At 29.9% G+C, this 13389-nt stretch overlaps 4 protein-coding genes across 4 annotated transcripts; 2 read left to right on the top strand and 2 right to left on the bottom strand.

Annotated features, from left to right (window-relative positions):
• Positions 1-145: 145 nt before the first annotated feature.
• Positions 146-2552, bottom strand: HELRODRAFT_176217 (hypothetical protein; the record flags this gene model as incomplete). Its single annotated transcript, XM_009023696.1, has 6 exons — positions 146-213; positions 442-579; positions 767-821; positions 1095-1142; positions 1283-1357; positions 2499-2552. The coding sequence occupies 6 exons, from the start codon at positions 2550-2552 to the stop codon at positions 146-148; spliced, it is 438 nt and encodes a 145-aa protein (XP_009021944.1).
• A 2069-nt stretch (positions 2553-4621) lies between these two features.
• HELRODRAFT_176216 (hypothetical protein) lies at positions 4622-7397 on the top strand (the record flags this gene model as incomplete). The annotated part of the gene is made up of 2 exons (XM_009023695.1): positions 4622-5110; positions 7323-7397. The coding sequence occupies 2 exons, from the start codon at positions 4622-4624 to the stop codon at positions 7395-7397; spliced, it is 564 nt and encodes a 187-aa protein (XP_009021943.1).
• A 1296-nt stretch (positions 7398-8693) lies between these two features.
• Positions 8694-9913, top strand: HELRODRAFT_176215 (hypothetical protein; the record flags this gene model as incomplete). The annotated part of the gene is made up of 2 exons (XM_009023694.1): positions 8694-9578; positions 9731-9913. 2 exons carry the CDS (start codon positions 8694-8696, stop codon positions 9911-9913), a joined length of 1068 nt encoding a protein of 355 aa, XP_009021942.1.
• A 620-nt stretch (positions 9914-10533) lies between these two features.
• On the bottom strand, positions 10534-11709 carry HELRODRAFT_176214 (hypothetical protein; the record flags this gene model as incomplete). The annotated part of the gene is made up of 3 exons (XM_009023693.1): positions 10534-10743; positions 11224-11404; positions 11657-11709. 3 exons carry the CDS (start codon positions 11707-11709, stop codon positions 10534-10536), a joined length of 444 nt encoding a protein of 147 aa, XP_009021941.1.
• Between the last annotated feature and the right edge of the window lie 1680 nt (positions 11710-13389).

The following is a 13389-nucleotide window of genomic DNA, read 5'->3' as shown; positions in this document are numbered from 1 at the left end:
TTATTTTATAGTTTAATACTATATCTAGTTTGTTCGTGTTTTGGTTTATATAATATTGTCATTCATATTTTGAAGAAATAGATTGAATGCAGATCAAAAATTTTTTACAAATTTGAAACAGTTCCCTAGAGTGAAAGAAATTTTACTAAGAATCTTCAAATTCCTTTTTCCGTTTCTTCATAACTTTGTAGCTGCACTTCACCAGAGCAGGCTCTGATTAAAAGTGAATTTTGAAATAAATTGATTAATTAGTTGAATAAAATGATAATTAAATAGGTTCAGAGTTCAATTTTTCAAAAATTTTAGTTACAAACAATTGGAAAAAATCTGCCAAAGCAGTCTTTCATCTCATACTATTCAATAATTGCAACAAATGATTCTTTACAAAATTGCATTCAGTAAAAAAATAGAAGCTAAAAAATGAAAAAAATAAAATTTTACTAGAGTCAAAAAATAGGCTCCTCCTTCTTTTGGGAGTTTTGAGTTTGAGAGTTTCAGTTGTTTCGAGGCCTTTGCTAATTTTTACAGACTCAGCAACCTCTATGCTGGCAATTGTCATCTTTTTACTCACTTTTTTTACTGATTGTGTGGAGTTAAATAAAATAATGTCATAATTATATTAAAATAATAATATTCTCTAAGGTTATGACAAATATTTGCTTTTAATAAAAAAATAAGAGTTATTAGTTATTAAGGATAACAATAAATCTGCTGATATAAAATAAATTTTATCATGATGAAGAACAATGAGAAGAAGTATTTTTACCCGGTTGGAGTTTCTTTGATGACAGGCTTGGTAGGAGAATGGCTGAGTTAGTGACCTGAAAGAAAATTAAAAACTTATCATATAGAAATATTACATTACAAGAAAAAATAAGCATTGCTTATTATTTAATAAGCAAGACTTATTATTTAACTTAATAATACATAATGATATACAATAATATATAAGACAAATTGGAAATAAAATATTTATGTATTCTAAACCAGTAAATATTAAGAGCTTTATATATATATATTCTCTATAAAGCTCTTAATATTTACTATTATTAATTATAATTAATTCTATATATATTAGTAATATTTATATGTACCTCATGATCTACCTCTTCAGTTGATATTTTGTACAGTTTTTTTTCACTCTGAAAAAAGATGTTTACAAACAAATTAAAATAATAATAATGAAACATCAACTAAGAAATGTATAATTAATTTATTAATAATATTAATTAATTGTTTCTAACCATGAACAAGCCAATCATCTAACAATCACTTAACTAACCTCTGCTGTGTCTGGATGTGTAACACTAACAATTCCATTTAACGGGACGGTTGAAGGAACATTCTTGAAATCAAACTGAAATAAAAAAATTATTTAAAAAAATCTTTTTAAATTTTAAATTAAATTTATAAAATTTAATTTAAATTCAAAAAAACTAATTCAAATACAAATTCATCATAATCATTATTATTATATATTAAAATTATAATAACTATAACTATGTTATCAAATTTAATTTAAAAATAAAAGAATTTAAAAAGCCTGCCAGCCTTGGCTGGTGTTGATATTAGCCATAATTCTTTACGCTTTGATTTTATTAAATCTTCAATAAAAATTTCGGCTCCCACAAATTCAACTGCGGTTTGCAAATCCATGATCAATTTTTTAAAAAGTATGTATATAATTTAACAATACGATTAAATCTAGAAAAACAGCAAGCCCTATCCTCTGACGACCTAATATCGCTGATGATTGCGGACATAGAAACATAAGTGATACCGCTAAAAATGTTTTGTACCACTGGTGATTGAAATTGAAATGTATGCAACAGTCTTCAACTTTAATGTATAATGATTATTTTACGAATTTTATATATTTATAGAATATTCTATACAATTTTTATTAAATTTTATTGTTATATAGTATACTACGATCGAATTTAATGAAAATTGTATACGTTATGGCCTTATACCTAAGAATATTCTATATATATGGTTATAATACACATGTTTAACATCAATAATACCACATATGTTGTATACATTACTTACTATTATACACATGTATGTACGTGTTAAAGCTCCAAGTGGATAACAATTAGATTTCATCGCAATATAGATGATGATAATTGTGACCTGACTGATTACAAAACATCAAATAAAACTTATAAAATAGGATGGGCAAATGACGTCATGTTAACAGTAGTTATTTAACTGCCTGCTAGTCAATTAACCGGTATTAGGGTTATATTCAATTCCTATCAAATAAATTTGACCGTATATCATACGCATACAAAACTAAATAAAGGAATGGATAGATAAATAGATAGATTAAAATTTTAAGATATGCTTAAACAGGTGATGTAATATTTTTTAATTCTTCATTTTTTCGTATTTTTTCTGAATAAAAATTAACAAAAGTGGTGAATTTGAAGAGGTGATTTGATTATTTAAAGAGCAGGGGCAATCATTCAAATGAAACTTTTAGCAGAACAAACCTTATATAATGAAACAAGCACACATCTGCATAAATCACACAGTTGACGGTCCATTTAATCAAGTCCTGTAAGTAATTTGGCCTCACATTTAATGATGCATTCAATATGTTACGCATTCTGAAATGTAAGACTGAATAGTAGTCTTAGACAGATACCTAAACACTAAATTGCTCTTGATAAACGTTCAAGATTATGAATATGGCGCTATACAAATATATTGGCCGACTGATTGACCAATTGACTGACTGATTGACAGACTGATTGCTTGGTCATTTGTTTTGTACGAAAACTTAATGACAAAAACGAGACAAAGTGTACGTATCGATATTTGGATAAGTTAAAAAATCACGAATTGAAAAATTAAACACATGCGTTAAATTATTTATTTTACCTCTATTCGTTCATTTTATAACATTAAGTTTTGTATATTTTTAGAAAATGCGCAAATTCACTCCAATTAGCAAATGGAATAGATGAAAGGCACATACATTCCTATATTTTACATAACATATCACGTAGAAACCAACATCAACATCACACGCGCGTCAACAACACACGCACGGCAAACACTACAACCAGTGTCTGATCTGCGCCAGTGCTTTCAAAGGAGGAAAATTTCTTTTTATCAATTATTCGACATTTTAGGCTTGCTATTCAAGTTTTGGATTTATTTAATAAAAATATTTTCTAATACTTTGTATTAAAGAAGTTGCAGGGATGAATTATTTTAAAGGAATAAAATGCATTAATGTTTCGAGCAACAACAACAACAAACAAACAAATACAAACAAATGTAATTTTATACCTCCACAAATACCCACCTACACAAACGTGTAATTTAAATTGGAAAAAAGCAATCAATTTAAAACGTTTTCAATGCAATAAGTCTGCCGCATTTCTTATGAAAATTTTTCCATCGTACCTGCTAAAATTGTGTGTGTGTCCATTTGCATTTAAAGGTGAAAAATCGCCGGAAGTAGGAATAATTTCATCTACGCCAACCTGCTGCGAGTAAGATAAACTACGGAGCCACGTTCTTTTGATGAAAAATTTAAATGTAACTGACTTAAAAAGGCATAAGTTTTTTTAAAAGAAAAACAACGTAGCGGATACATTTACACAACCTGCTTGTGGTTGGTTTTGTTTATTATTTATTATTATTATTATTTTTGTTTGTTTGTTTGTTTGGTTGGTTGGTTGATTTTGGTTGGTTGGTTTTGGTCGGTTGGAAATTTATTATGCAGTCGTGCATTAAAACGTCATTTTGAAGTTTTGTTGTGATCTATGTATGTTTCTTAACATTTTCCTCATCTTCAATCACGAATACACACACACACACACACACACACACACACACACACACACACACACACACACACACACACACACTCCATACATACAAATAAGTTTTCATACACACAAATATACATGTTCACAGGCAAACGTTTTCATATACACACACCACTAACAGATAAGCGTACACATACACACACACACATATACACACACACACAAATACACAAACTCATACATTCACTATCACACATACATGAAAAACTATAAAATAAAATAAAATAAAATTACAATTTAATTACATGCAATATTCTTACATTTTACGCACATACATTTACAAATATATACACATACATTTTTTTCTCTCTCTCTCCCTCTCTATATATACATAATGTTGGAAAGAAACCATATATTATATATATATATATATATATATTATACAAACAATATATATATATATACATGGAGATAAGAGATATTGAAAAGAGTGAGAGAAAGTTCTCTCAGGAATATAAAAGGAAGATGAAGAGTTTCGCGACAAACCAACAAAAAATCATTCCATCGCCATCATCATCGTCGTCGTCATCGTCACCTAATTGTCATATTTTTCATATATGATATTAAAATTGTTGGCGTTCATAATTGTCCATCTCAAATTTGGAAAAATTTAACAAAGTTATATTTCGCTATTCATTCTCAATCGTATTAGTCTTATTGCTCTGTTTCAAGCCTCTGAAAAAATTTCAATTTTTTTTTAATTATTTCTTTTCAATTTTTTTTCACATCCAAATAATTATTGATAATATTTTACAATTTATTGATCAAACTCAATGTCGTCATTCAAAAACTCTAAATCGTTAAAGATTCCGGCCATATTGATTATCTACTTCATCCAATCAGCGCTCTGCGTTTCAAAATTCGGTGACCATTTTAGATCAACCGGAAACTTCCATAAACCGGATGACGTAATAACCGGAAATGACAAGGGGTTACCAAAGATCGTGCACGTAAATAGAAATTACGAAACGGACGAATATGATAATTCAGACTACCTCCCAAGATACAACCTCTTTGATTTATTTCAATCAAAGCCCCGGCAATCCTTAACCTCCAAACAAACAAACTATCAAGAAAGCGGTGAAGATGACGACAACAACTATGATCCTAATAAAAGATATTCAAAATTAATAACTCCTGACGTAGATTCCAAATATCCTGATTGGTTGCTTGATGATAAAGTTGGACCAATAGGAAGAAGCGATGGATTCCACATTGAAAAGTTGAAAAAGTTAATCAGTGATAAGTTGAAAAAAAGTAAAGTGAGTAAAAAATATGTTTGTGTGCATTGTATTTGTATGTATGTTTATTTGTGTGTGTGTGTGTGTAGGCGTATTTCTTAATAAATGTGCGTGCGTGCGTGTGTGTTGTGTGTGTGTGTGCTGGTGACTGTTTTTTGCGTCTTTGTAACAAAGAGTAATCGAGCAAAACTCGTTATTAACATTATTATTAACATCGTTTAGATAACAATGATGATAAAAGTAATAATATTATTAATATAATTATTAATAATTTTATTATTGTCATTATAGGGCAAAATTTAAAGTCTTGCGTGACAGATTTATGAAGAGATTTCTTTGTTGAGCGAAAAATTTGTCTTATTAAAATTTATTTCTATATTTAAAAAATTACGTTCTGAAAGCTCGCTGACAGGTTTAATTGAATGAGGTGGAAATTAGAATGTGTGTGTGTGTGTGTCAGTGTGTTTGTGTGAATGTGTGTATATATATGCATATATATATATATATATATATATATATATATATATACATATATATATATATATAAAAGACGATCGAGTTGTGTGAAGAACATAGGGCATACAGCCTGTTCGACGTCTTACTGGACATGGTTATGTAGTAAGAAAAAGAAATGCGAGTTTAAATAGTTAACAGACGAACTCGTTTGCCCGTAAGGCTTCTGATCACTCAACACTCCCAGATTCGGCTTAGCGTTTTACTTGGCTCATCGATATAACTCACATCGTGATATGTTTATATGTGAACTGTCTGGCACGCCGACACAATTTTTCATTATAAGAGGAGATGATTTCAAAGCGAGGCAAATTGTTTGTTTAGCAAGAGACATCCAACTGATCTCTGGATGTGGCCCTGTTTCTCGAAAGTGTCATGAAGTTAAAGGACCGAAACACTCTTTGATGTAAACTTTTCCTCTAATACTCTCGCTGAACGCTCATTATGTTTGAGTATATATATATATTCTATATATATACTCTATATATATACTCTATATTCTATATATATATATACACAGAGAGAGAGAGAGAGAGAGAGAGAGAGAGAGAGAGAGAGAGAGAGAGAGAGAGAGAGAGAGAGAGAGAGAGAGTGTGTGTGTGTGTGTGTGTGTGTGTTGTGTGTGTGTGGTGTGTGTACATATACAATACAAGGTGTTTGGCACGTTACAGAATTTTGAATGCTCTCAAATATTTGTTTAATCGATTTTTGCTGGACTCACTCGGACATATAAACAGCAATCACATAAACAAACATGTAAAAGTACATATAGGCAACTTTAAATGTAAACAGATGCCAGAGCAAGAGTTATGTAACATTTAAACGCTTTTTTAAAAACGTATTCGATGAATTTAAAAACATATTCTTATAAATATTTAAAGCAAACTTCTTAAAAGCATCTAAAATGCATTTAAAAAAACGTTAAGATGGTGTTTAAAAGGTTCGCGCAAGCGAATGTTCAAAATTTTTTGTAAAAAATGCGATGAAATTTAAAAAAATTACAGACTTTGTAGTTTGCAGTGATCGAATGCTTATATATCTTTAAAAATTATTGCTGCAAAACTTCTAAGGGTCATATTTCATAAAGGAACGGCTTGTGAAAAATTTTTTACTGAATTTTTAAAGTTGCGTACTACTCTTTGTCATTATTGCCCGCGGAAATAATTAACATAATCACAAAAATAAAATTTATCATTTTAATGATTAATTGCTTTTTAAAAATGATGGACAGTTGTTAGAGTTATATGATACATTGGATCACAAAAAAAACAACTGAGAAATTTGATCTGACCTGGTGGTCGGGTTAAACTCTGTGTGCTTCTCTCTTTCATTTTTTATCTATTTTTAGATCCTATCTCTTTTCTCTCTTTCTCTCTCTTTCTCTTTCGATCTCAATTTTTTCCATAACTTAAAATGTTGAACATTTTTTTGAAAAGAACTTAGCGTCAAATATTTGTACCAAATTCCAGACCGTTTCAATATTTATTTTTTATTTAAAAAATTTAAATTTTTTTTTTATTTTGTTGCCAAACTATAACTTGTAGTTACTTTCTTTCTTATTAAAATGACGCCACGTTTTGTTCATTTTGTCAAAAAATAGCTGTAGTAGAAGTGGCAGCCGCAGCAGCAGTAGTAGTGGTAGTAGCAGCAGACGACACAATTAACAAAAATAATAATAATAATAACTTTAATTATTATTCAAAAATATTTTTTTTTATAGACTGATCGTCTGCTGGTCAAGGTGGGAAAACGTGATTTGATGTGTAACATGGACATGTACTGCTTAGTTCGCTAACAGCCCATCTCTCTGTCGTCATTGTTATAATTATGACGGGATTGACACCATAATTATAATAATTATTATAACTATAATAATTATGACCGTAATAATTATACTGATATTTAGAATTTTTAATATTGTTTATATTTTGAAAGTGTTTCTAAAATATAGTTGACGTTATTATTTGCTACTTTATGCAATTCAAAATTAATGAACGAACAACTCAATTGCTAATCACTTTTAAAAATTAAAATGCATTAATTGATTAACAATTTTATAAAATAACTGAACTGTTTTAATAGAATATAGAATATGAATAAATAAGTTTATGAATATTTAAAAAGCAAAATATTACTACGAGAACTTCAACGTACCTACCGATTAAGATGTATACCTAACTTTCCTAAATCACGTTAGCACAAAAATTATCTGACAGTGGAAAAAAACCATTTCTAAAGAAAGCTCCAAGCTATCTTGCAATTTCTAAATATTATTCTGAACTTCAAACTTTTAAAAATTTTCTACTGTAATTATTAAGTCTGTTCAAATATGAATTAGGGTTGATTGATAGATAGGGTACAGGGTTCAGGCCATCTCTCTCTCTCTCTCTCTCTCTCTCTCTCTCTCTCTCTCTCTTTTATTCTCTTTCTCTCTGCTTGCCTCTCTCTCTCATATATTAATTTGAGTGAAAACAATCAAAATTAATAGAAATAAAATATTTCAGCTTTCTAAAACCTTAAAAAGAAATTTAAAAATCTGGAAAAAGGTTGTCGACGGCAAGGGACATGTAATTAAATACAGATGTGCGATTAATTAATGTGTCTGTGTGATGGTTGTGTGTGTGTCTGTGTGTGTGTGTCTGTGTGTGTGTCTGTGTGTGTGCATATATATAATTAATATATATATAATTAATATATATGTTACAATGGGAATGTGTACCTTGTCTTGGTTGGTGCATGGTATATATAAACACAGCAGTGTCTCTTTTTGCTCTATCAGAAATTAAACTAAGGAAATATTTTAATTTAAACCGGAAACGAATATTATAGTGTGTGAAAGATAAAAAGAAAGAAAAACTATAAGAGTGAAAAAAGAATAAAATATCTACAGGAAAATGAAACTTCTGTTACTCATATGTTTCTTCCAGTTAATTCTAAGTTCTGCCCACATCTTAAGGACTGAACTAGAAGAAACGCTAAAACAAGATGAAAAAGATCTTCCTCCACCACAAAGGTATGCAAATGATATCATTTTTCATCAATATTAATAACAATCAAAGTTAATTGAGTGAAAATTATCAGTAGGTTAATAATGGGTCTTATTCATCACACACTTCCACCTCCGCCAGTTTTGGAAAGAGAAGATTCATTTGAGAGTGAAGGAGACTCTGATAAGAATAATGATGGGCTTATTTGTAACGAACGTGGTGAACGTGACGTGATTGTCTGCGAAGTGATAACAAATTTGGCCGATGACGAAATATTTAGGCATCATGATGATGATGATGATGATTATACAGAGGAAGAAGTGATAAGCAAATCTGAACCTGAAAAATCTGATTCGTTGACAACTTTGAGAATAGAGACAAACGAGTTCAAACCTGGTGGCTCTGATTTGTCGACCTATTCAACGATAGAGACAACATCTTCAGAAATGGATAATTATCATTCTACTGACAAACCGCAGCTTGAGAGTACAAATAAAGAGAGTAGCTTGTCATTTTTGGAAAAATTATCTATGCTCCCAGTTGATAAGAATGAGAAAAATAATGACGGACTTGAAGAAAATGAAAGATCTGGTATGGCTGTCCAAGAGAAAATAATAAAGTTGGATAATGATTTTTTTCTTTTTCCAGAAAAAGTTAGTTTGCCGAAGGAAGAAGAAATAAGTAAATCAGAACCTGAAAAATCTGATTTGTTGACAACTTTGAAAATAGAGACAAGCGAGTCAAAATCTAATGACTATGAATGGTTATTCTTTCAAAACAAACCACAATTTGAAAGTATAGAAGATATAGAAAATGAAGAGCATGACTGGCTGTTGAGATTTCTCCAAGAAATAAATGAAATACAAGTAATTGATACCAAATCTGAAGAACCTGATCGGTTGAGAGTTTCTAAGGAAGAAACAAGCCAGTCAAAGCCTGAAGTATCTGAGAAGTTGGAATCAATAGAACTGATCAACAACTTTCTGAAGGTAAGATTATAAATGAATAAAAAAAATAGATAAATATGTAAATAAATAAACAAATAAATAATAATTCAAACGATTCATTGGCGTGTGATGAAAAAAATGATAAAAGTTTATATAATGATAAAATAATATTTGCTCACCAACCCGTCATACAGATCAAGCCGGAAGTTAATGACGTAGACAAAAATTTCACAACTTATGTAGAAACTGAAAAAAAAAATATTGATGTGACAAAACTTACAAACGAAGATACCTATAACTTAAATACCGGTATTTCCCAGTGGTTGTTCCTTTCAAATATTCTCCAGCCAAATATGCAGGTATGTTTACAAGTGTGAGTCGGGTGTAGGTGTATGCATGTATAAACATATATTTTTACAATATTCTATAAATTCTACTGAATGTTTAGTTTATTAAAATTCAAAATAAACTTATTTTCTTATTTTGAATTTTAATAATAATATTAATAATTTTAATAATGAAAATAAACTTATTTTCTTATTTTGAGTTTTAATAAACTGAACGTTCTCCAAAAACTTTGGTGAGCAAAATCGAAAAAACGAACTATAAACATATTAACGCCAAACATTCGGTAGAATTTATAAAGTACTGTAAAAACTATGGTCTATTACCAACAAATATATATACATATATATGCGTGTGTGTGAGTGTCTGTGTATATATGTGTGTATTCTAGACTACTATATAAAATTAACTGTGAAAATAACATATTTAAAGACCGATTTTATAAATTTCCTTTCCATCTCCACATGCCACATGTTCCATACGTTACGTGCCGATGAAATGCCGGCTCGATCGATCTCTGACTCAATGTCCACATCAACGACATCGTCATCTTCATTCTCGTCGTCATCATTCTTAAAAGAATGAGATAATTCGTCATCATTCCGGACGATTCTATTATGGTGGAAGTTTTTATGTCGGTGGCGATGACTATTTAGTGGTCACCGAGGGTAGCGACAATCCAGGGACAGCCGAAGGTAGCGACCACCCAGTGGCCACAGAGGGTAGCCACAATCCACTGGCCACCAAAAGTAGCCACTATCCTACCTTCCCTAATTTTGATGGATAGGTTGGTTGTTTCCATCACTACCGTCGTCCTTTGCCTCATCATCGTCTTCCTAATCCTTTTCATCAACGCGAACATCTTAGTCATTATTTTGGACGGCGGGGGGTAGATTGATAGATTTCATTCGTTACGATTCATCTTATTAACATTTAAATCTATATTCGACTGATTTTTCTAATATCTGAATTAATTAATTTACTATATATATATATATATATATATAATATTTAATTTAATTTACTATATATATATATTAGACCGTTTTATTTTTATTAAGAAAAAATTTTTTTTTCAAACCAGATTTGCATGTGGGTTTATTTTGTGTCATTTGATGATATAAAGACAAACACCAAAATCAATAAAATCAAACAACGTTAAGTGACCTCTCATTGTTGAGATTGTTCAGATTGTTTAAAGCATTTTTTTCAAATTAATAAAAAATAATTGTTTTTAATTTATTATAAATATTTATATATTGTATTATTATAAAGTAATGTCTGAACCAGTATAGTTCTTTTTCTAAGGCTCATTCATTAATTTCCTGTAATGCTCAATCACCTGATACATCAACTGGCGCTGATTTTCAACATGAGTAAGTGCTGTATTAAAATCAGATGCCAATTTAACTGCTCGCTCAGCACAATCATTAACTACCCGTACTGCAGTCACTATCTCTTTTGCATTATTGTAATCCTCTAGTTGTGGCCATACTTCTGGATCAAAGCAAAGAAAATTTTGACTGAGTTTCAATGTAGAAAATAAATTTAAAACTGTTTTGTCACAAAATCTGACAAAATCTTGGATTTGAAAGAACTTATGTGTTTTGGATCTACTTTTCTAACATCATTTATTTTGCTGGTTTATGTAATGGTTTAACCATAAGCCTTTTCTCATCGACATTAACCAAATCAGAAACAAATGTCATTCCAACAAGATCTTCGCTTAGATACCAAAGATTCCTTTTAATTTTTTTCATTGCTTCTTTTCCAACTTTGCAATCAACTTTTTCAAATAATTCCTGAGTTTGAAGAAGACATAAATCATTGTAAGGAACACTACAGCTGTTTGCCGCACAAAACCATGCCTTTACATATACAGTTACATTAAAGAGACAAAGTCTCTTTAATGCTTGTAGCTCATGTGCAGTTAACTTCAGTTGCTCACGAAAGCAAAAAATCTTCAAACAATAAATTCCTTTGGCCATTCAGCGAGCCCTGTGATAAGCTCCTGGAGGAGTGACTTGTACAGCAGTAGGATCTGAAACTCCAAGAGTTATGAGAAAAAGTCTAATCAATTGCAAGTAACCATGTCGAGGTTGAGTATTTTGCAGTTGGTCTTGAAGAAAATCAATCATAGCTACACGATTTTGCTTTAGCCACAAATTTTCATCATTAGTCAAAAGAACAACCAGTTGTTACCTTGTCAATCGATGCATATTTTAACTGATTAATTGATGGCCATTGATCTTTAAATCTACTAAAAATAGCAATTTGAGGGCCAGATGAAGAGAAAAATAAATCAAATAAAGTTGTTCCAATAATTTTAAGAATATGATGCCTGCATGCTAAAAACAAGAGATGTTTATTAAAGGATTTCTTAATTATTGTTATAGCACCAGTATGAATGCCAGTATTAGAACTTGTTGTGTCAAAACACAAACCATCCAACCAATTTGACACGCCTTCCCAGTTCTGAAGTAACTGAACTATTGTGGTTCCTATGTTTATGCCAGTACCGCCAACCTTTGGTATAGCTATCAGTTTTTCTACATTTTTCCCTGATACCACAATTGGCAGGCGATCTATTTTTACACCATCAAAATCAGGTAAAAGTTTTCCATCAAAGTGAGCCACAAGAGGTGTGTTTGGCAAAAATGTGTTTTTGATAGTTTTTCCGATAGATTGTCGTATAGCTTTTCTAGATCCGTAAAGAGAGCTTGTTGACAAAGTGAGTTCATCAACGTTGATTCCAACTGCCTTTAATGCTAAAGCCACAATGTGCATGGCTTCCCTATAAGTTGTTTTTGTACGATCTAGACTTACCATGAACAGTTGGTTATCTACTTGACACCTTTTTTAAGTTCATTAGTTTTAGGAGATATTGGAGTACTTCCTGCAATTTGATTCTGATGGTATTTGCTGACACCTTACTTCCTCATCAGACTTATCGCTTATGTCATCTGTTGATGTTGAATTATCATCATCATCTTCATAATTGGCTATGTTTCTCTTTTTATTAGGTTTTTCTTGTTTTTGATTCTTGCTTAGTTTTCTTTTTAATCTTTTCTCTTCTTGTTTGACAAATTCTTTGTCTTCTCCAAACAAAAAACTTTTATAATGTTTTATAAAAACATGTAAAAATATTTTAAAAACCCCAAACACCAAAAAAAAATCATTCAGGCTTCATAAAAAAAAACAAAATGTGATTTGAGAGGTCACTAATACTTATCCTTTTTAATTGAAATTTTTACAGGATGATACAAATATAAAACCACACCATATAAGCCCCTATGCATTGTTTTTTAAAAAAAATTTTTTTTGAAACAGTCTAATATATATATATATATATATATATATATATATATATATATATATATATATATATATATATATATATATATATATATATATATATATATATATATATATATAGAGAGATATATATATATATATATATGTATATATATATATATATATATATATATATATATATGTATATATATAC

The sequence above is a fragment of the Helobdella robusta genome (assembly GCF_000326865.2).
Source record: "Helobdella robusta unplaced genomic scaffold HELROscaffold_37, whole genome shotgun sequence".
NCBI lineage: Eukaryota > Metazoa > Annelida > Clitellata > Rhynchobdellida > Glossiphoniidae > Helobdella > Helobdella robusta.
This window is presented reverse-complemented; position numbering and strand designations above follow the sequence as displayed.